We start from the raw sequence: 24,146 nt of genomic DNA, 5'->3' as shown, positions 1-24,146 counted from the left end.
TTAAAAAGTTTCGATCGTGTTCAAAAAGTCTCCAACAATCCGGGGGGGCAAGATTTTATTCAGAAGACCTCTAAATTTTTAAGAATATAAAAGTGCAGTTAATGAAAACCCTTTAATAATCCTTTCGATAGTTGTTTTTCAATATTTATGCATTTTGGCCAGCATCAAACGTTTTTTTTGTAAAATTTTATTTTTTAAATCGACCTTTGGTCCATTCGACCTTGTCTTTCGACCTTTTGTCCTAGATTTATCGATTTTTTTAATATTTCAACTTTTGATCAAAACTAAATCTTCGATAAACACTTCAAAAACCGACTTCCAACTGTTTGGCATTTGGCACCAAATAAGTGTTTTGTTTTTCGAACTTAATGATAAACAATTTCACACACTGCTGTAGAAATCGAAGGCAGACCAACATGTATGTCAGTCAGTGCAGATTGTGCTGTTGATAACAGTGCAATATCTGGGATGTTGAGTTTCTTTTAACGATATTAAATCCAATCGTAAACAAATGTGATATTGTCTCTGCCTTATACGGTAATGATTCCTCCCTTCAATTAAAATTTATTTGAGCTTTGAAGATTTTTGAGATTTTTCTCTGGCACAATGAACTACAATAAAAAAAAACAATATCAAATTTCTAACGTAACAGTCGAAATTCCATACTGAATGAAAAAAAAAGCAATACTCAAAAACTTTGTATGACTCAAAGGGATAAACTAAATAACTTTTTGCAATTCCGTCGTGAAACTACTTACTTTTCCTGTCATTCTTGAACGACGAAATAGCCTAATTTTCTGTACCAAAAATAACAGAATCGAATAGCGACACTTTTCAAAATAAATTCTGAAAAGTTCTACTTTTCGGCACTGAAACGGGTGCTGAAAAGTTGATCTTTTCAGCAGTTGTTTCGAAAAGTAACACTTTTCAACATTTTTTTGATTTGAACGATTTATTGACAAAATACATGAAAATTTGACTTAAAATTTCACTCAATGGGTGTTTTTCGGAATTGCAAAAAATATTGTATGGAACTCGTTGCAAAACTTGATTTTTTCAGCACCCTTCGTATTTATCCAACTCGGTGAACCTCGTTGGATAAATGTACGACTCGTACTGAAAAAATAATCTTTTTGCTACTTGTTGCATTAACTACTATTGTAACATACACGAGATACACTTATGCTATTTACCTTGCCTTTCGTACTGATTCCATTGCAATAGTTTTCTGTTGTAAAATTTCAATGCATAAGAATGCATTTAACTTTTCGTGTGAATTTATATCCTTTCCGAATTAAGAAAGGCATATCCCGAGTAATTCAAATTTCTCACAGTATTAAAAGTGTTAAGGTACCCTTGTGCTGAAGTTTGTGTTAGGGAAACCGTCAAAGCTTCTATTGGTTTTGAAAAATGATACAAACTATACCCTCCAACCAAGCGTCCAACTAAACTCGACCTGTAGCCACTTTGCTCGGGCGAGTGGCTAGCCATGAGCTGAATACTAATGACCGGCTTACATTCTCCATCCACACCCCCGAAACTATGCGCTACCTGTCGAGTCATGCTGCATTTCCGGCGAAAGCTTTTGTTGACAGAACGACTTTTAAGGTTGTTCACGATACGTCATCAACTACAACGGGAAGCGGTTTCTTAACCCCTTCTACGGATGAACTCAGGGTTGAAGTTTTGAAGCGTTCAATTTTTGAAAGCTATGATAATCTAGCCGCTTACACCCCTGGTACTGTACTCAACCAAACCGCGTATAATTACCGTTAATTGTGGACGCGACGACGACTTCGCGTGGTGGTATTTTTTTGCGCGACCTGCACTCTAACCGCAGTTTTCTTGTCCATTCCATGTATCACGGTTGTTGCTTCCGTCATTTGTTCTAACGCCGCCGAAACATCAACACCACAACCCCACGACACGCAACACTCCGCGCGATGAAGGTCTACGACGTCACCGCGATCAAGGTGAAGAACGTCAACAATGGTACCGTCGGCAAGCCGGTCGTCTTCTTGGGTAAGTTGGCGCTTTATAGATTCAAGATTGTATCTAATCTCTAATCTCAACTTTCTACAGTGGAAACCTCCCAGGCCGGGCCCGGAAATCTGGAGGTGACGGTCAACGGGGGGCGCGTGCCGACGTCGGCGCAGGCCCAGGGTCAGCACACGTACGCGATCAGCTTTACACCGCGCGAGGCCCAGAACCACACCGTCGAGCTGCGCTTCAACGGGCAGGACGTGCCGGGCAGTCCGTTCACCTGCAAGGTGAGTACCGAGTTGCTGAGTGTGAAGTGTGTACAAAGATGTCCAAGTTTTAAGCAGGTTTTAATCTGGGTGCTGAATAGTGGTTCGCAAAACGGCCTCAATTTCGAACTGTCAAAGTGGAACCAATTTACTGCTCGCCAAAAGTGGAAAGTATTGTTATCGATCATTAAAAAATGTTTTAATTTTTGCAATAATGAAAAATGTTTGGATTTGAGGACCTGGAGTTAAAGTCAATAAAACTTAAGAAAGTTGAAGGCGAGATCGTCGTTTTGTTATGATTATAAATGGAAGTTGTTTATGGAGCCGATGCGGTTGTATCCATGCAGAAGCTGTCTTCATTGTTTGATTCCGTTTGAAAACCTACTGGTTTAGTGAAAATCTTCGCTGCTTGTTGGGTCAGCTTTGCTAGAATTTGCGATGTTTTTTTGCTAGACAGAAAGAGCTGCAGTATTCCAAAATCAGCCAGGGAATTTATCTGCGACATCGCAGAATGACACTCTTGCCGCAGTTCTTCGTCACCCGTAAAAAAAACCTCTTATAACCGATCGAAACATGAAAACACACACAATTTTCCATCAAAAAATGTCAAAAACTAGACAAAATAATACACACACTACTGATTATAAAACAGCTCATTTACCAATAAGAAGAAGTCATGCTTGTGCTTGAACAGTCTGCTACTTAGCAGATGTAAACAATGTGGGATCATTCATAAATCACGTTACGCATTCTCTCTATTCATCACCCAGGTTTTAATAAGTGCGCTAAAAACTCTGTTCTGTTTCAAACTGTAGTCCCGTTTAGCCTAATTGTAATTCAAAAGTCATTTGAAAACTTCACATTTATTTTTCAATAAGGTGTAAACAAGCCCAAATTTACTCATTTTAAGTCAGGGAGGTCACCAAATTTCGATTTTCAAATTACAGGTTTTTTTTCCTCTATTCCAGCTCGTGAGAACCGAGTCCAAAATTATTTTCCCGGAAAGTTTTTACATCAATCTACAATGCTTTTTGATCAGACCTAAATAGCAAAATACCTTTAAAATTTAAATTTGGTACAGGTATTTTGATTAATACGTTTAATTCTTATGATAGTTTTCAAAAGACTGCTCTAGTTGTAAAGGAAGTTGATTTTGCCTTCCTCACATTACTGAGGAAAGGCTATAAAATCACTCTAAAATGAACTTCCTTATTTGACCTAGACCCACCTTCACGTATACATATCGACTCAGAATCAAATGCTTTCAGGGATTGTTTGTACATATAAAACTAGCATCTGGCCAAAATATGAGCACTCTAGGTCAACGGAAAATGAGGCAAATCGGGACACAAAGGTTTATGGTTCAAAAACGTCAAAAATCTTAAAAAAGTAGTAACTTGGGCAAAACTTAATTAAATTTCAAAAACTCGATTCGACCTGCAGATTGTAGGGGACATCTGGGGCTACTATCTGAGACTTAAATCGCTTTGGGTAAGGCAGTTTAACACATAAAATAGACATTTTTAGATCAAATTTTCCGGTGATAGATTTTCATTAAATGTGATTCGAAGACTTTTTTTAACTTTAATTTTTTTAAAGGCTAAAATAGATGAAAATAATCATTTTTCTGCTCGGTTCTATTGTAAAATTGTCTCAGGAACACGAATATGATCAAATTGCGAGATTGTTACGTCACGCTAGGTATTTTTATGACTGCATAAGGCTGGTACAAATATTTTTAAAAGTTTTTGTCCTGCGTTTAAAATCATTTTTAGCATGTTTGGGTTTATTAAAAAATCTTAAGATTTTTTGAAAATTTTCGATGCAAAATCTTTTTTTTCGATACAATTTTTGTTTTTGTCAGATCTTAGATTTTTTGAAAACTAATGATTGCAAAACAACTGAACTAGTGTAAAATGCATTTTGAAACACTTTTTTCATTTAAATGTGAAGATTATGGCTTGTTATTTAATTTTTTATATTTTTTTTATTTTTTTGCCCCCCCTCCCCTTTGACCTCGGCCAGGGCCGAGGGACAAAAACTTTTTTAAATATTTGCATCGGCCTAATATTAACACACAGTTAAATTAAATCCACTTTTCTAATATTGTTTGCTTAGAAAACTTTAATTTTCGTGTTTCTTTTCCTTTAAACCGCTGTATCTCAGCAACCAAAGGTCCAATCTTCAATGTCTCTTTGACAATTTTATAGAGCAATTCCAGCTCAAATCAGGAATTTTTCTGGTACTTTTGTACCCGACCCTCTCCGATTTCAATGAAAGTTTTTATACATGTTATCCTAGGCCTATATAAGCCATTTTTGTGTATATGGAGCCAATAGTACTCGAAAATAACATTTGAGAAGCGCGTAAGGTATTTAAATATTTTTGTATTTTGCAATTTAAAAATTACTGTGTCTCGAAGCCATTGCGTCGTATCAAAAAGTGGTCCAAGACAAACTTGTAGGAAATTGATGGGCTTTCTGAAAAAATACACTGAAACAAAATACACGCCACTTCTATGAGATTTTGATTTTAAGTCTAAAACTTAAATTTAAAGGTGTTGTCACGATTTTTTTTCGTTCAAAATTTTTGAGGAAATAGCCTAAGATGTTACCAAAAGACTGACGAAAAATGCAGGATGGTATGTCTCTCCTAAAAAAATACAAAAATCATTTACTAAAACTGTTTTTTTGAAAAGTGGTTTAAACGTCAAAATTAAAAAAAAAACCCATAGTGGGAATCGGTTCCCCAGACAATTTTACATAAAAGTCTCCATATTGACCATTGTCCTATGTCCAATCCTTGGGAAGATACAGCGGTTTTAAAAATAAAAATCATGAAAAAATGGGTTTTTTGGTGGTTTTTGGCAATTTCTATATGACAGACTTGGTTTTTCAGTCTCGTAAATATTTTTACCGGAAAGCTCGTCCAATTTCCCATAAGTTTGCCTTTGACAGCATTTCAATTGGATGTAAGGGCTTACAGTTATAAGCTTAATTACATTGTTAATAACTGAAAAGAGAATATTTTTTCAGTGTGGTAGAAACCTGGATAATAAATTAGCTTACGTAAATATCAAAACGAGTCAAATCAAAAAGCTGTCAAAGGCAAACTTATGGGAAATTGGACGAGCTTTCCGGTAAAAATATTTACGAGACTGAAAAACCAAGTCTGTCATATAGAAATTGCCAAAAACCACCAAAAAACCCATTTTTTCATGATTTTTATTTTTAAAACCGCTGTATCTTCCCAAGGATTGGACATAGGACAATGGTCAATATGGAGACTTTTATGTAAAATTGTCTGGAGAATCGATTCCCACTATGGGTTTTTTAAAATTTTGACGTTTAGACCACTTTTCAAAAAAACAGTTTTAGTAAATGATTTTTGTATTTTTTTAGGAGAGACATACCATCCTGCATTTTTCGTCAGTCTTTTGGTTATATTTTAGGCTATTTCCTCAAAAAAATTGAACGAAAAAAAATCGTGACAACACCTTTAAATTTAAGTTTTAGACTTAAAAATCAAAAAATCTCATAGAAGTGGCGTGTATTTTTGTTTCAGTGTATTTTTTTCAGAAAGCCCATCTAATTTCCTACAAGTTTGTCTTGGACCACTTTTTGATACGACGCAATGGCTTCGAGACACAGTAATTTTTAAATTGCAAAATACAAAAATATTTAAATACCTTACGCCCTTCTCAAATGTTATTTTCGAGTACTATTGGCTCCATATACACAAAAATGGCTTATATAGGCCTAGGATAACATGTATAAAAACTTTCATTGAAATCGGAGAGGGTCGGGTACAAAAGTACCAGAAAAATTCCTGATTTGAGCTGGAATTGCTCTATAGTTATTATTATTATTGTTGATCTGCGTTGGAAGATTCACAAAGGTAAAGCTTCAATGTCAATCTTTGAAGAGAGTTTTAAGGCTCTTTGGCGTTTGCGTTTTCATCTTCTGGAAAAAAAAACTAAAAATAAAAATGATTCACTAATCAAAACTTATGAGTCAATAAAAGTACGCAATTTCATACGTTTTTCTCCCCTCGCAGGTATCCCCGGCGGCCCGCATCGTCACGAACGACCTGATGGACAAGGTCAGCGTGGGCCACGTGTTCGAGTTTCTGGTCGAGTCGGACATTTCACCGGTGGTGGAGGTCCTCGGACCAGCTCGTCGAGCGGTTCGCGCCGACGTGGTTCCGGCGCCCGCCGGCTACAAGGTCAAGTTCGAGCCCATCGAAGTGGGCGATCACTCGGTTGAAGTGCGCCTCCCGGGCAGTGGCCACGTCGAGGGCAGCCCGTTCCTGCTGAAGGCCTATTCCGCGGAGAAGGTGGTGGTTACGGATATCCGGCCGGGGGTTGTCGGGAAGAGCGTCAGCTTCGGGATCAACGCTAGCCAGGCTGGAGCGGGAAATCTGGAGATCATCGTGGCGGTTGGCGGGAAGAACGTGCCGAACTTTGTGCAATCGGAGGGCAATGCACGGTTTAAGGTGAACTTTAAGCCGACGGAAGCGGCGACGCACTCGCTGTCGGTCAGGTTCAACGGGTACCCGGTGCCCGGGTCGCCCTTTGCTTGCCACGTGACGCACGCTCCGGTTTCGCTGTCCAAGGCGATCGCCAGTGGGGAGTGCTTGCGTCAAGCTCCGGTCAAGTGCGAGAACATATTTGAGCTGGAGGGATTCGACGGGATCGATCCTCAGGTGTTGATCACATCTCCGTCGGGGGATACCGTTTCTTGCCGAGTGACTTGCAGGGATGAGGTTCACTTTGCTTCGTTTGTACCGACTTCGGTTGGGCGGCACTTGATCAGCGTGACGGCGAATGATCAGCACATTAATGGTTCGCCGTTTTCTTGCAACGTCTTCGACGTCTCACGGGTTGCGATCAGCGGGCTTGATCATCATAACACGATGGCTTCGTTGGGAGTTCCACTGACGTTCAGCGTTGACGCCGCCGGTGCTGGCGAAGGAACGCTGGAACTGGTGGTATCAACGGCAACAAGCACGGTTAAGGCCGAAGTTACGGCCTGCGCTAGAGGTCTGTACGACGTAACGTTCGTGCCACAAACTTGCGAGGCCCACTTTGTCAACATCACGTTCAACGACTTGCCGGTGGATGGAAGTCCGTTCCGCTGCGAGGTTCAGCAAAACACCCAGAACGTCCAGGTCGGCAACAGCACCTTCATCGAGCTGATCGGCGACGATCAAACCGTTGAGATTTACGACCCGGAGAACAAGATGGTACCGTTCACGCTGTCTCGCAAGTCGGCCGAGTTCAAGGCGACCAAAATCGGCAGCTACATCATTCGCTACGTGGACGCGGAAACGCGATCGTTCATCGCCGCTCGCACCATCAACGTGTTCGACCCGTCCATGGTCAAGATCATCGAGGTCAGCGAGGCGTACTGCCACAAACCGGCTTCGCTTGCGGTTTCGATCGCCGATGCTGGCACTGGGACGCTCACTTCGGTGGTTCGCTGCGGAGGGCTTGAGGTTCCGCACTCGATTCGGGGACCCACCAAGAACGGAACGTGGGAGATTGTGTACCATCCAACGCGCGTCGCTCCGCACAAGATCATGATCCTGTACAACCAGGTGCCGATTGCGAGCAAACCGATTGAGATCAACGTGTTGGCGCCGGCTATGAGCAAGGAGGTAGGATCACCAACTAAATATTCATTGCATAATTTCTCACGAAACATATCTTGCAGATCACCGTCAACGGACTGGGGCTGTACCAGGCCCGCGTCGGCAAGACGACGTCGTTTGCCATCGACACCGTTGGTCACCCGGCACGCGAGTTTGACGTGGTCGTGTCCGGCCCGGGAGGTCAAGCGCTACCGGTGCGTTGCTACCAGACCAAGGGTGGCCATCTGCAGGCCGAGTTCACCGTGCAGAAGGTTGGGCAATGCTTGATTGGTAAGGACGATCGCCCTCAGAACTCGCAAGATCAAGTGTTACTAACTTCGTTTCTTTTTCAGACGTGCTGCATCAATCGAAACCTTTGCCGGGAAGCCCGTACACGTGCGAGTCGTACGATCCTTCCAAGATTCACCTGCAGAATGTGCCCAAGATGAACCTGTGCACCAACTCGCCAATCTCCTGGCACGGTAGGGCATCAACCCCTTTTATATTGTAACTCTTCCTAATCTCCGTAAATTTCCACAGTGGAATCCGAAGCGGCCGGCGTAGCGGAAATCGAGGTGACGGTACTCTCGCCAACCGGCCAGAACGTCCCGGTCAAGCTGACCCAGCAGGAGGATTACGTGCACCAGATCGAGTTCTTGCCGCTGGCTGCCGGTCACTACAAGGCGACGGTGGTCTATGGAGGGGAAACTGTGCCCGGATCGCCGATCACGTTCGCCGTGCAGGCTATTGGCAGCAAGACCGACAGCCACGCGTCCGGAAATGGGCTGGAGGTGGCGCACCGCGGCAAGGAGACTTCGTTCGTGGTGTTCTGCCCGTCGATGCCGAACGTGCAGATCGAGCGGTGCGACGAGCAGGCGGAGAGGATCGAGCCGAAGATCAAGAATTTGGGCAATAACGAGTGGAAGATCTTCTACACCATTTTGACGGTCGGGGAGTACGAGATTAGGGCCAGTTGTACGAATCGTGGGCCACTGCCGGGATCGCCGTGGACGATCGCGTGTTTGGATCCGTCGAAGGTGGCCCCGATTGGAGGTTGGGGAAGTCTGCTGGATAGCAATGGTAAGCTGCTGCTGCCGACGAAGATCGCGTTCGATACGAGCATGGCTGGACCGGGAGAGTTGACCTGTTACGTGGACAACAACGAGATTAGCGTTGAAAAACAAGGAAACGGAAGAAGTCTGATGTTTTTGACGGACGACGGGCTGGCCAAGGGAGAGCACAGCTTTGACTTGACGTGGTCGGGACTTCCGATCTCGCAGAGTCCTGGCTATGTGTTTGTCACAGGCAATTCATCCGCCGCCGATAAGGTGGTCCTCACAGGTCGAGGACTGACCTCCGCTCAAGTTGGTGAAATTTCCCACTTCACGATCGACGCCACCGAAGCGTTATCCGGCAAACCCGAAGTTCAGATGACCTTCGACGACGGCGAAGCCCTTTCGGTGACCCTCCTCCAGCCCCGCCCCAACGAACTGATCTGGCTGGCGTCGTACAACCCGCACAAATCCACCGGTGGTCCGCTCAACCTGACCGTCGAATGGAACGGTCGCATGATCAAGGGCTGCCCGCTCACAATCTCCGTTGGACCGGCCGTTGACGCGGCCAAGGTACTCTGCTCGGGCGAGGGTCTTCGCAACGGCGTCGTCGGTCGCGACATCAAGTCCTGGATCGACACCCGACGGGCCGGTCCCGGCGAACTTACCGCACACTGCTCAGGCCCGCGCAAGGTCGCGTACTGCGAGTTGTACGACCACGGCGATGCCACGTTCACGCTGAACGTCAAGCCCCAAGAACCCGGACGGCACACGCTCACGATCAAGTACGGTGGCCAACACGTGCCCGGATCGCCGTTTACGCTGCGAGTCGCCGGGGCTCCCGACGCTAGCAAGGTGCGCGTGTACGGACCCGGAATCGAGCACGGCGTGCTCGCAACCTTCCAGTCGAGGTTCATCGTGGACACGCGTGGAGCCGGGGCGGGTCAGCTGACGGTGCGCGTGCGGGGTCCGAAGGGAGCGTTCCGCGTAGAGATGCAGCGGGAAAGCCAGAAGGATCGAACCATTTTGTGCAAGGTATGAATGAACTTTAATTTAATCGACATTTGCTCAACCTTCTCCTTTTCTTTGCAGTACGATCCCACCGAGCCCGGAGATTACCGCGTCGAGGTCAAGTGGGCCGGCGAGCTGGTGCCCGGATCGCCCTTCCCGGTGCTAATCTTCGACACCCAGGAGGAGCTCAAGCGATTCTTGCACGTCAATTAATTGTATCGTAACATTTTTAAAGTATTTTTTGTGCAGTTTATATTTTTACGCGTAAGATGTTGACTAATTTATTAGACAAGAGTTACGAAATATTACAAAATAAAAGAAAAACAGAAGAAAAGACGTTTAATATTTACATCGATTACATTTATTGCATAATTTAATTTTTTTTGCTGTAATAAAAATGACCAATTAGATTAAAATTTCAATCGTGTCCCTCGTAGAACCGTGAAAGAAAATCCTTCGGCTTCGCCTCAACCCCATCCTTCCAGTACCGCATCAGATGGCTCTTGTCCTTCCACCGGTTGACCGTCTCGCGCAGCTCCATCTGGCCCTTGATCAGCAGCATATCAATCACCCGCAAATCGGTCACCTTCCGGTGGCGCAGGAACTCTTCGCGGATCTTCGCCCGGCACTGTTCCCGCGACTTGGGGATGTCGTACCTGTGGATGATGGCCGGCACCTCGCGGTACCACGTTTTGTACAGGCTCAGCACCTTGCGCCGGGCCTCGTGGTGGTCCATCGATAGGAGGGGGCGCACCTGTTGCAGCGCAGATTCGGCGGCGATTCTTCCGGGGGTCATTTTCGGTTAATTTCGTGTTGTCAACGACTAGAAAAAATAAGATGCAAGGCCTACTGCTTTAGAAAAAAAATCACAAACGATTCGATGTTAGGATTAAAAAAAACCTCTTATTTTGTATGACGTAACAGGGTCTTAAAAGGTAATGGCCTATCTACAATCACTTAACTTAGAAAATTTCACTTAGCTTAGGAGTTTGAATCAATGGAAACTTGAATGGAAATGAATCTCTGTAGTTTTTTTTTTTTTGAAAAGGACCAATAAACCTTTTTTTTTTTTTTTTTTTTTTTTTTTTAGAGCGAGTTGTGGCGCTATAACCACGGCAAATAGTGTCCAGGGCATTCGTGGAAATACAATGTCCCATCCCAGAGGGTCCCGGAGTACCAAACCTTCTTAGCATGGTGCTCCCAACGAATACAACCAAATCTCGGAGCGTATGGTGGTGTGTCCCCACGCTTCTTCCTCCCCTGTCGATTCAGAATTGTGTTGTTGTTCGAACACTTAGTGCTCAAACACAACCCAATTACGAGTCATCTCTGCGATACGGCTTTACGCAGTAGGCCTGGCCGCTTTAACGCTTGTGATGTTTCAATGCATTCCGGTGCAATGGCGCACTACAAATGTTTATAAATGACAAGAAGAGAGCTAGGCGTCATCTAACCTAAGGCACTCTCCAGGATCCCTTCGAAAGATTGGCTGCGCTAGGGTCTGATTAGATTAGATTAGATTAGATTAAATGGACCAATAAACCAAATTTTTAGTTTTTGCTTTTTGGGTGTTTTTTAATACCCCTGACTCAAGGCGGTTTCAAAAAAACCCAAAAAGCAAAAACTGGAAATTTGGTTTATTGGACCTTTTTAAAAAAAACTCCAGATCTGATCTTCTACAATGAAAAGGAATAAAATTAGAAACTTGACGTATGGTTTGGAAAATTTCAAAATCTACGGTAAGTTGACGTTTCCATATCAAAGGTAAACAAACAACTGCATAGCAACGTATATCAGCCCAGCAAATTTTTTAAGTTGATTGTGGATGACGGCCGTAAGTTGTGTACATTTTCTAAGTTTTACTTTACTTAACTATTCTAAGCTAAGTGATTGTAGATAGGCTATAACAAAAGCCCTATGCAAATTTGTATGTACAACGTTAAAAAACACGACTAAAATCCATTTCTAACCACTTTTTGCCTTCCTCACTGAGGTAAGGCTATAATCCTGCTCTAAAAATGAACTTTGAATCAAAACGTCGTAGACCCACCTTCATGTTTACATATCGACTCAGAATCGAAAACTGAACAAATGTCTGTGTGTATGTGTGTGTGTATGCAATGTGTATGTGTGTGTGTATGTGTGTGTGTATGTATGTATGTGACCAACAAACTAGCTCATGTTTCTCGGCAATGGCTGAACCGATTTGACCCGAACCTGTTGCATTCGACTTGGTTTAGGGTCCCATAGATCGAGTTTTATACAGATTGAAGTTTTGATAAGTAGTTCAAAAGTTATGTATAAAAATTTGTTTTCACATATATCCGGATCTCACTTAAATGTATGTAAACTATGTCCGGATCCACCATCCGACCCATCGTTGGTTAGTTTATCAAAAGACCTTTCCAACGAGTTCAAAACATTTGAGATCTGGCAACCCTGTCTCGAGATATGTACACTTAAGTGATATCGATGTACTTTTTTACTCCGGATCTTAAAAAGCGATGAAATTTTTGTATCTGAAAGAGATGAAATTTCATATCAGCCATTGTTGGTAATAAGTGAGGAAGGCTCCAACCACATAGGCGGATTAAGTTAGTTTTTTTTATTTTTATGCAATAAAATCTAATTACAAAACAACATTTTTTCGATGGATCAACTATGGTCCCCTTAAAACGAACTGTCAAGTAGGACCTTTTCTGTCATGAAAGACCGGGAGGGTAATTTTTAAAAATGATTGCGTCATTGTACGCAGAAAAATAAGCTTAAGGTTGTGAACAATAATATTGCACAATCAAGTTTAATGTTAGGACCTAATTGGGTACTAAAGCCATATTTAATGTACAACCAAGTGTACAACGGTAAAAATACGATCAAAAACCATTTCTGATCACTTTTTTTCATTTTAATGCAAAAAAAAAAAAAAAACAAAAATTAAGACAAGACCGCGAGGTTAATTTTTCAAAATTGATTTAAAAATCCATTTTAAACTCTTTGTGTTCGTACAAAGGGTCAATGTAGGTACTCAGAAAAAAAAGCTTTATCGCTGTAAAAATTAATATCAGCAATCTTAGCTTCAATTTAGGACCCAATTGGATTGTTTTCTAATTAAAATGAAATCCCTTAGCTTGGGAAATAAAGTCGCCCAACATCTTTGTTTTCATAGCATCATTTTCCGAAAAATCCCAAAATCAATCATCTCATTCAAAAAAGTACACCGATACTTGTCCTCGAGAGAACTACACTACACCTTCTGGTTTTTCCCCCCCAAAAGCACCCAAAGACGCACCCCACAAGAACGATGATCGTGCAGGAAATGAACGGGCAATAAATCTGTCTAAGCGCACACTAATCCGGACCGGATTTCGATTTGCCATTTCAGGTTTTGCCCGGTCGGCACACCCCCACCCAAACTCATCTGTCCCATCCGCCCTGACCCCGATTCTGCCCGACCTCCGACACTCCGGCTGTCAATAAATTATACTTTGCTTGTTATAACACATCCCTCCCCTTTACCGTTTTTTCGGAAGCTCCCCTGGACACAAAGGGTATCCTTACGATTTTCGGATTCGGTTTCGGTTCGTTTTCGAGCGTGTAAAATTTACAAAATGTTACTCCAGGGGGGACATTTATTAGGTTGAGGGGGGTCGATGGTTTGCCTGTGCTTGCTTTGGGCAGCAGCCTAGATCTGTACTTGTACCGTACGTACTAACGAGCACTCTCAAATCTTGGCAATCAATTTTGGAAAAGGGAACCATTTGTAAAAAAGGGTTTCCGGGGTGTTGAAACTTGAAAAGGAAAAGGGGGTTGCTAAATTTTTTTAGGCGATATAAAAAAATCCATTGTAGGTATTTTGTAGGATTTTCCTGTTTTTATTTTTTGTTGATTTTGAGTTTTGCATACGTTTTGCTGATTGAGCACTCGACTCCACACGGCTTTCAGCACAATAAGATATCCGGTTCCCCAGCATAGATCATTTCCCAGAAAAAGAAGAAGAAGTTTACACTTTTTTTATAATTTGTCTTCAAACTACATGGAAAAGTGAACCTATATGAAATAAATAGCTCTTGTTGAACATCCTTTTGTTAATTCTTCAAGTCACACAAAAAAGAAAGGGTGATCTCAATGAATTTCAACCAACACCAAAACCAAAACCAAAACCAAAACCAAAACCAAAACCAAAACCAAAACCAAAACCAAAACCAAAACCAAAACCAAAACCAAAACCAAAACCAAAACCAAAACCAAAACCAAACCCAAAACCAAAACCAAAACCAAAACCAAAACCAAAACCAAAACCCAAAACCAAAACCAAAACCAAAACCAAAACCAAAACCAAAACCAAAACCAAAACCCAAAACCAAAACCAAAACCAAAACCAAAACCAAAACCAAAACCAAAACCAAAACCAAAACCAAAACCAAAACCCAAAACCCAAACCAAAACCAAAACCAAAACCAAAACCAAAACCAAAACCAAAACCAAAACCAAAACCAAAACCAAAACCAAAACCAAAACCAAAACCAAAACCAAAACCAAAACCAAAACCAAAACCAAAACCAAAACCAAAACCAAAACCAAAACCAAAACCAAAACCAAAACCAAAACCAAAACCAAAACCAAAACCAAAACCAAAACCAAAACCAAAACCAAACCAAAACCAAAACCAAAACCAAAACCAAAACCAAAACCAAAACCAAAACCAAAACCAAAACCAAAACCAAAACCAAAACCAAAACCAAAACCAAAACCAAAACCAAAACCAAAACCAAAACCAAAACCAAAACCAAAACCAAAACCAAAACCAAAACCAAAACCAAAACCAAAACCAAAACCAAAACCAAAACCAAAACCAAAACCAAAACCAAAACCAAAACCAAAACCAAAACCAAAACCAAAACCAAAACCAAAACCAAAACCAAAACCAAAACCAAAACCAAAACCAAAACCAAAACCAAAACCAAAACCAAAACCAAAACCAAAACCAAAACCAAAACCAAAACCAAAACCAAAACCAAAACCAAAACCAAAACCAAAACCAAAACCAAAACCAAAACCAAAACCAAAACCAAAACCAAACCAAAACCAAACCAAAACCAAAACCAAACCAAAACCAAACCAAAACCAAAACCAAAACCAAACCAAAACCAAAACCAAACCAAAACCAAACCAAAACCAAACCAAAACCAAAACCAAAACCAAAACCAAACCAAACCAAAACCAAAACCAAAACCAAAACCAAACCAAACCAAAACCAAACCAAAACCAAACCAAAACCAAAACCAAAACCAAAACCAAAACCAAACCAAAACCAAAACCAAAACCAAAACCAAAACCAAAACCAAAACCAAAACCAAAACCAAAACCAAAACCAAAACCAAAACCAAAACCAAAACCAAAACCAAAACCAAAACCAAAACCAAAACCAAAACCAAAACCAAAAGCAAACCAAAACCAAAACCAAAACCAAACCAAACCAAAACCAAAACCAAAACCAAAACCAAAACCAAACCAAAACCAAACCAAAACCAAAACCAAAACCAAACCAAAACCAAAACCAAAACCAAACCAAAACCAAAACCAAACCAAACCAAAACCAAAACCAAAACCAAAACCAAAACCAAAACCAAAACCAAAACCAAAACCAAAACCAAAACCAAAACCAAAACCAAAACCAAAACCAAAACCAAAACCAAAACCAAAACCAAAACCAAAACCAAAACCAAAACCAAAAGACGGACTCAGCGACAAGTCCAAGAAGCAGAGAAATTTTAAAATAATGATCTACTTTCGCAACAAAAACAAAACAATTTGTTCGGTATAAGTCAAATGATAGACGTGTTAAAATATTAAAAACTAATTTTCACTAAAAATCATCAACATAACATAAAGAAACCTCAACAAACTTGACTTTCAAATGCTTGAAACAGAATAAAAAATCGTTAGCAAAGTTCAAAAGCTACCGCGAGATAACACACAAAAATAAAAGTGCTGACCGGAAAAGTTTTCCCCCAAAAAGTTGAGACAAAAACATCATAAATCGTGACTGTTTTTATCCCTAACTATAAATTCCTGGCCGCTGCCGCTGCTCACTGGAATTGGGCCAATTCTTTTCCCATTTTCCTCCCGTCCACTGCCGGCCGATGAAAAAGGACCTAGGGACGTCGCTTCAAAAGTATAAATCCATCGTCCAGCAGTCGAAAGAGAACTTTTCCCGTTGGCCAAAAAGCAAAGCTCGCGCGCGTGGAAAAGCACTCTTTTTGGTGGACGGTGGTGGTGGCGGTTTTAAAGCTCTTCACCACAAAGTGGTACAAGTGGATTTTTGTCACACTGCTGACTGAAACCAGTTTGCCAGTTTTCGAGGGAAGGAAAAACGCCACAAATTCCTTCATCCAAAAGGCAGATAAATCTCCCAGCTTTGGCCGACCGGCAGGAGACGAGACAACCTCCGAGGTTTTTTTTTGTTGTTTGTCTCGGCCAAGTCTGGCACAGAAGCCAACCCGAAAATTATTTGCCGGAATAGAGGCAAGCCACAAATCCGATTGCTAAATGAAGATGTGGCCAAGAACAAGAAGTTTGGGAGCGTTTTGGAATTTCAGGCGAAGGAATTTGATTGCTCAATTTATGGCCGTGTCCGAGCAGGTAAAAGAGTTGAATGGTATGATGTGACGAAAATGAAATTTTTAGAATAAATTTGGAACGAAAAACGTTCTATTAGAAGTGAAATTTATTTGTAGAAGTATGTTATGTATGAGAAATTCTCTACGAAAGCGGTCTTTTTTTAAGAATTTGAATTTTTGTATTTTTTTATCCGGCAGAAGTTTTTGCGGTGCTTTTGGTATGCCTAAAGAAGCCATTTTGCATCAATAGTTTGTCCATATAATTTTCCATACTTATTTGGCAGCTGTCTACACCAAAATGATACATGAAAATTCCAAAATCTGACCTTTTGAAGGAATTTTTTGATCGATTTGGTGTCTTCGGCAAAGTTGTAGGTATGGATAAGGACTACACTGAAAAACTAACTTAATCCACCTACGTGGTTAGAGCCTTCCTCACTTATTTCCAACAATGGCTGATGTGGTGGAATTGTACAAACATTTCATCTATTACTTAGATCCGGAATACAAAAGTACATAAACATCACTTAAGTGGCCATACCTCGAGACAGGGTTGCCAGATCATCAATGTTTTGGACTCGTTGGAATGGTCTTATAATAACTTAACCAACGATGGGTTGGATGGTGGATCCGGACATAGTTTACATACATTTAAGTGAGATCCGGCTTCCAAAAAGTACATCAATATCACTTAAGTGTACATATCTCGAGACAGGGTTGCCAGTTTTTCAATGTTTGGGACTCGTTGGAAAGGTCTTTTGATAACCTAACCAACGATGGGTCAGATGGCGGATCCGGACCTAGTTTACATACATTTAAGTGAGATCCGGCTTCAAAAAAGTACATTAATATCAATTAAGTGGGCATATCTCGAGACAGGGTTGCCAGATCTTCAATGTTTTGGACCTGTTAGAAAGGTCTTCTAATGACCTAGCCAACGATAAGTTGGATGGTCGATCCGGACATAGTTTACATACATTTAAGTGAGATCCGGCTTCCAAAAAGTACATCAATATCACTTAAGTGGGCATATCTCGAGACAGGGTTGCCAGATCTTCAATGTTTTGGACTCGTTGGAAAGATCTTTTGATAACCTAACCAACGATGGGTCAGATGGTGGATCCGGACCTAGTTTACATACATTTAAGTGATATCCGGCTTCAAAAAACTGCATCGATATCACTTAAGTAGGCATATCTCGAGACAGGGTTGCCAAATCTTCAATGTTTTGGACTCGTTGGAAAGGTCTTTTGATAACCTAACTAACGATGGGTCGTATGGTGGATCCGGACATAGTTTACATACATTTAAGTGAGATCCGGCTTCCAAAAAGTACATCAATATCACTTAAGTGGGCATATCTCGAGACAGGGTTGCCAGATCTTCAATGTTTTAGGCTCGTTGGAAAGGTCTTTTGATGACCTAACTAACGATGGGTCGGATGATGGACCCGAACATAGTTTACATACATTTAAGTGATATCCGGCTTCAAAAAACTGCATCGATATCACTTAAGTAGGCATATCTCGAGACAGGGTTGCCAAATCTTCAATGTTTTGGACTCGTTGGAAAGGTCTTTTGATAACCTAACTAACGATGGGTCGTATGGTGGATCCGGACATAGTTTACATACATTTAAGTGAGATCCGGCTTCCAAAAAGTACATCAATATCACTTAAGTGGGCATATCTCGAGACAGGGTTGCCAGATCTTCAATGTTTTAGGCTCGTTGGAAAGGTCTTTTGATGACCTAACTAACGATGGGTCGGATGATGGACCCGAACATAGTTTACATACATTTAAGTGAGATCCGGATATATGTGAAAACACATTTTTATACATAACTTTTGAACTACTTATTGAAACTTCAATCTGTATAAAACTCGATCTATGGGACCCTAAACCAAGTCGAATGCAACAGGTTCGGGTCAAATCGGTTCAGCCAGTGCCGAGAAACATGAGCTAGTTTGTTGGTCACATACATACATACACACATACACACACACATACACACACACATACACACACACATACACACAGACATTTGTTCAGTTTTCGATTCTGAGTCGATATGTATACATGAAGGTGGGTCTACGACGTTTTTATACAAAGTTCATTTTTAGAGCAGGATTATAGCCTTACCTCAGTGAGGAAGGCAAAACATGATGCACGGTAAAAACAAATTTGGTGATTTTTTATATATCTTTTTGTCACTAAAACTTCAATGTCAAAGCCTTAAAATTCCAACTTTTCAGATATTTCCAGGTTGTGCAAAAAATCTTTAACCGAGTTATGAATTTTTGAATCAATACTGATTTATTCAAAAAATCGAAATATTGGTCCCGAAAAATTTTCAACTTCATTTTTCGATGTAAAATTGAATTTGCAATCAAAAAGTACTTTAGTGAAGTTTTTATAAACTGCACCGTTTTCAAGTTAAAGCCATAGTTATTTATTTAACTTTTTTGAAAACAGCCGCAGTTTTTCATTTTTTGAAATTAGTGCAAATGTTTGCCCACTTTTGAAAAAATATTTTTGAAATGCTGAAAGCTGATTCTCTATATTTTGCTTTTTTGAACTTTGTTGATACAACCCTTAGTTGCTGAGATATTGCCATGCAAAAGTTAAAAAACAGGAAAATTGATGTTTTCTAAGTCTCACCCAAACAACCCACCATTTTCTAACGTCGATATCTCAGCAATCAATGATCTGATTTTCAATGTTAAAATATGAAACATTTGTGAAATTTTCCGATCTCTTCGAAAAAAATAATTAAAAAAATAAATCAAGACTAACATTTCAAAAGGGCCAAACATTTAATATTGTGCCCATTTATGATACTAGTCTTGATTTCAAAATATTTTTTCGGAGAGATCGGAAAATTTCACGACTGTTTCATGTTTTAACATTGAAAATCTGACCATTAGTTGCTGAGATATCGACATTAGAAAAAATGTGAGTTGTTTGGGTGAGACTTTGAAACTTCAATTTTTCTTTTGCTTTTTTTTAAGCCGCTGTATCTCAGCAACCAGAGGTCCAAACTCCAATGTCTCTTAGAAAACTTTATAGCAAAGTTTCTGAACATTTCAAAAAAATATTTTTTGAAATGGTCACTCATGGTCCCTATTCAAAAAAACGAAAAACTGCAAATATTTCGCAAAAATCGAACTTTTGATGCATATATCTTGAAAACAGAGCCCTTTATCAAAAAATCTGAAATAACTTTTCGATTGAAAATTCCATTTTACATTTATATATTACGTCAAATTTGTTTTTGCATAAAATTTCGATTTTTTCCAAAAATACGTATTTTGGGAAGTTGAGTTTTTGTAAAAAAAAAGTTGATTAAAAAATCTGCAATTTTTTTTCGTGTACCTATTTTTTCTCAATAGTCCTCAAAAATACCTACAACTTTGCCCAGGACACCAAATTGATCAGAAAATTTACTCAAAAGCTGTTTGAATTTTTACATACTACGGAAAAATCGTGTAATTTTCCGTCATATATGATGCACATAACTGCACAGAGAAAAAAGAGTTCCCAAAATCGTGAACAAGTGTTCATGGAAATGAAAACCTCGAACAAAGTGTTCAAATCCCATGGTACGATTTTAAAAAACGTACCATGAAATTTGAACACTTTGTTCGTGGTTCTCATTTTCATGAACGCTTGTTCACGATTTTGGGAACTCTTTTTTCTCCGTGTGGAGCGTCAAATATGACGCAAATTTACATCAGTTGTAAAATTACACGATCGAACCAATCGATCTTGGTCGTGTAAAATTACATGAAACGCAATGCTGGTGGGAAAATATTCCTATTGGAATTGAGAATTTTTTATTGGATGGAAGAAATCATTGTTGTTTTCAGTTATTAACATTGTTTTTATTCCTCGTCAATGCACTCACAACAATTTGTACAGTCATCCCACATATTCGGAACACTTTTGTGATAATTTGTCAATAGCATGCCAAAAGAATCTTTTCTGGCGACCCTTCTGCCGCCTGCAGAGAAAACCCAAACAAACTATTTATTGATTTGATTTCTACGGAAACACGTTATATTTACCATTGCTTACACCTGAATAAAATGTCCTCGTTGATCAAAAGAAGCAGATTCTGATAAGATAGTGGAAATATTTGAGTAGAAAAGTCGATCCAACTTTCAATCTTGTAAACATGGCTGACGTTTGTTTGCTTGACACATTTTTCAATCGTGTAACAAACAAAAAGCGTGAAATTCTGTTTTATCTAAAAACACGTTCCAGTTATGTGCATTACTTTTGATGTAATATTAGGTTAAGATTGATGTATTATTAGATTTCGAATATTATATTTTTTGCAGACGCATGCTAGTGCAAATTTTGCCATATTGTGTCAAAACAAATGCAATTTTACATCAAATTTTCTTGTACAAGATAAATCATTCCATCAGATTGACGATTCCGATGAATGTAATATTCCATTTTTTTAAGTGTGTACGTACCATTTTTGTATGGACCGCAACCAAAATTGTATGGAGACTTGTATGGGTGAACCAATGACACAAAATAGCTTTTTTGGTCGTAGGGAAGGCCACCACAAAGTTTGAGCCAAATCAAAAAATACAAAAAAATAAAAATGGTTGGAATCGGCCGATTTCGTAAAGAGTTGCTCAAATGTTTCATGTAAGTGTGAAAAAGAACAACCCACTAAGTTTAGTTTTATCGGTGTGCTCACTGCTTAAAATCCTAGAAACTTTTTTGCAGCTTAAAAGTTTTCTCCACCAGGTTCAAAAAGGTAAACCAACGACTCCGAAGTGCACCAAGTCACCAAAAGCCCAAGATTATACACAAAGTTATTCTGATACCCTGGAAAAGCTGCCGGAAAAACAAAGGACTTTCGCCTCGCCCCCCCACTCCACTCCTTTGTCTTCTTTGCGTATAAATCTCTCGCAAAATAAGGCAGATTTTGTTTCACTTCCTTTTTAAAACGGTGTCTCCCAGTTTGGCCTCAAGATGCTCCGGTTCGGTGTCTTCTAGCTCTCACTCTAAGCTAAACACTGATGTGGATGATAAGAAACACCGCTCACTTGGGACGATTTTACAGTCTTTCTGAGAAGAGAGAGAAAAAAAAACAGTAAGATACAAATCCTTTAAACTGCGCTGCCTTATTTGAGTCCACACACACTGTTTTCATGAAGCACTTTCCACAGTAAATCCGGCAGGGATTTTGGGGGTGGTCTTCCGTTGAAGGGCGATTCGGTGTGGATTTGTCCAGATAAATCATGTGGAAAATTTCAACAACGGCTGAACTGATGAAAGCGGAGTAATTTTCCTGTGAACGGTTGGATTCAAATTCAATAATCGATTAATGGTATTTCACCGGGATAAAGGCTTTAATTTGGGATTCTTGTTTCTCGTGGGTGTAGAGAATGAGACGAGAATAGCCAATATAATGAAAAAATACGAAATCAATTGAATTATTAAATGTTAAATAAGTGGTAAAATTGATACTGGAAAATCATCACATTAGCATGATGAAATCCAGTATTCAACCTGCTAAGATCACTATCTCCATGCGAATGCGAATGAATTATTCAATGTAAACTTAGTGCCACAAACTATATTTGGCCATTTGAAATGTTGGAGTCGAAACTCTAGTGTTCCTGAAGGGATTCAAACTGAATCCTAAAGGGCATAAATGTCAAACAAGCAAAGCGAGGAGAAAAAAAGTAAACTTGCTCGATGGAACGTCATTCGATAAACGATTGTGCTTGCGATAAGTGGTGTTTACTACAGTGGGGACAAAAATGAAAAAAATAGCAATTTAATTAATGGAACGATATTTATATGAAGCAAGAAAATAAATAAATAAATTTCAGCATTATATTTAAAAGATGTGCAATTAATGTCGAATTCAGATTTCGATTAAAAGACTCCTGCAGGCTCCTGACCAGAGCTTTTTTTGAAAATGGTTTTCAATGGTTTTAAAAAAGCCCGTAAAGTTTCTCAATTTTTTTTCTAAATTTAACTGGTCAGTCCAAATGATGTGGAATTCTGGACTTTTTTTTTTAATAGAGCTATACATTTAAACATGCAAATGTAAACATTGAGTATATCCTTTCCACACCTTATGTCAATGTCCATCGGAACAAGCGGGATACACTCAATGTTTACATTTGTTTATAAGACCTAATAAAAAAAAGTCCAGAATTGATTAAAAATAGTGATGTTAAATTAGACAATCGTGATAAGTAGGCAGTGATTTTTCACGCGGATCATAATTCCAAAACTCTAACGAAAATTTCACGGATCGTAAAAAATGTTATAATAAATTAGAAAATCTAATGTAAAAAATACAGAGAGTACTATTTCTACAATATTTTATATTTTTATTCTTCAATCAAACTAAAAAATGGATCACTTGTTTTTAACGTAATGCCGTCGTCAAGGGTAAGATTAGGTCATAACAATTGCAATTTTTGTATGACTTAATGTCCCCCCCCCCCTGATAACGGTTATAATAGAAAAGTATAGTGGACCCTCTGAAGGGTTTTTGATGAAAAAATCAATAAAATCCCAATTTCAAGCGTGTTTTTGTCTGCAAATCTTTTATTTGGCATGTTCAGCATGATTTAAAACAAAGTTGACTGACATTGAATTGTCCTTTTTGCCAAAATAAGTGTTTTGAGGTCGACATCTGAAATCAGACATGGCCACTAGCATTTTCACAACAAAACAGCATTTCTATTTTATGATTGAATTAACTATCCAATCATTTTTTGACTGGTTATTTAGCTTCAGTAAATCGAAATAATGTATGTTTAAGGAACTACAGTCAAACCTCTTTTTTCGCGACCTCCATTTGCGCTAATTTTTTTTACGCGGTTTTTTTTACGTGAAGAATTCAAAATAACGCGAACTCAATTTACGCGAAAAATTCAAAATAACGCGATCCGATTTTAAACTGTCGGAAGTCTTAACCATTATGGTCATATCTTCCTGTTCAACGGGAACCACAATCAGGGTTTTTACAATCTGTAGCTTCAGTGACCTACGGATACTCTGCATCATATTGGGATGTTCTGGACAACTAAGAACATCCAGAAGTCACGAATAGAATATATATCTGTTCAACGGGTGTTTGTACCGGGGTATTCACCATCGATATAGCTTCAGGTATCTTCAGTGAGCCACGATGGTCTCTCTGCGATCTGTTAGAATGTACGAGGTCATCCAGGAACTCCCGGATGACATGGCCTGGATGTCTAACTGATCAACGGGGGTCTATATGGGTGAATTAACCATCGATATAGCTTCAAGTAGCTTCAATGGACCACGATGGACACTCTGCGGCATGTTGGATTGTTTTGGGTCATCCAGGAACTCCCGGAAGTTATGGTCTGGATATCTGCCTGATCAACGGGGGTCTGTGTGGTTATATCAACCATCGGTGTAGCTTCAAATAGCTTCAGTGGTCCCAGATGGACACTCTGCGGAATGTTGGAATGTTTTGGGTCATCAAGGATCTCCCGGAAGTCATGACCTGGATATCTAACTGATCAACGGGGGTCTGTATGGTTATATCAACCATCGGTGTAGCT

The 24,146-nt window shown here is 40.0% G+C and overlaps 2 protein-coding genes across 5 annotated transcripts in view; one reads left to right on the top strand and one right to left on the bottom strand.

Moving 5' to 3' along the window:
• The window catches only part of LOC6038589 (filamin-B), a 104,892-nt gene extending 94,533 nt beyond the window's left edge, over positions 1-10,359 (top strand). For all 4 annotated transcript variants that reach the window (XM_038266089.1, XM_038266091.1, XM_038266092.1 and 1 more), the window contains 7 exons: positions 1,950-2,022; positions 2,083-2,270; positions 6,306-7,907; positions 7,964-8,171; positions 8,234-8,362; positions 8,421-9,967; positions 10,025-10,359. In XM_038266089.1, coding sequence (XP_038122017.1) covers positions 1,950-2,022; positions 2,083-2,270; positions 6,306-7,907; positions 7,964-8,171; positions 8,234-8,362; positions 8,421-9,967; positions 10,025-10,156 — 3,879 coding nt within the window. In that variant the 3' untranslated portion in view covers positions 10,157-10,359. The remainder of the gene's footprint in view (positions 1-1,949; positions 2,023-2,082; positions 2,271-6,305; positions 7,908-7,963; positions 8,172-8,233; positions 8,363-8,420; positions 9,968-10,024) is intronic.
• LOC6038584 (NADH dehydrogenase [ubiquinone] 1 alpha subcomplex subunit 6) lies at positions 10,287-10,817 on the bottom strand. Its single transcript, XM_001848314.2, has one exon. It carries the CDS (start codon positions 10,737-10,739, stop codon positions 10,362-10,364), a length of 378 nt encoding a protein of 125 aa, XP_001848366.1. The 5' UTR covers positions 10,740-10,817; the 3' UTR covers positions 10,287-10,361.
• Between the last annotated feature and the right edge of the window lie 13,329 nt (positions 10,818-24,146).

This window comes from Culex quinquefasciatus, chromosome 3 (assembly GCF_015732765.1).
Source record: "Culex quinquefasciatus strain JHB chromosome 3, VPISU_Cqui_1.0_pri_paternal, whole genome shotgun sequence".
Lineage (NCBI taxonomy): Eukaryota > Metazoa > Arthropoda > Insecta > Diptera > Culicidae > Culex > Culex quinquefasciatus.
Note: the sequence above shows the minus strand (reverse complement) of the source record. Positions and strands in the feature narration are given on the sequence as shown.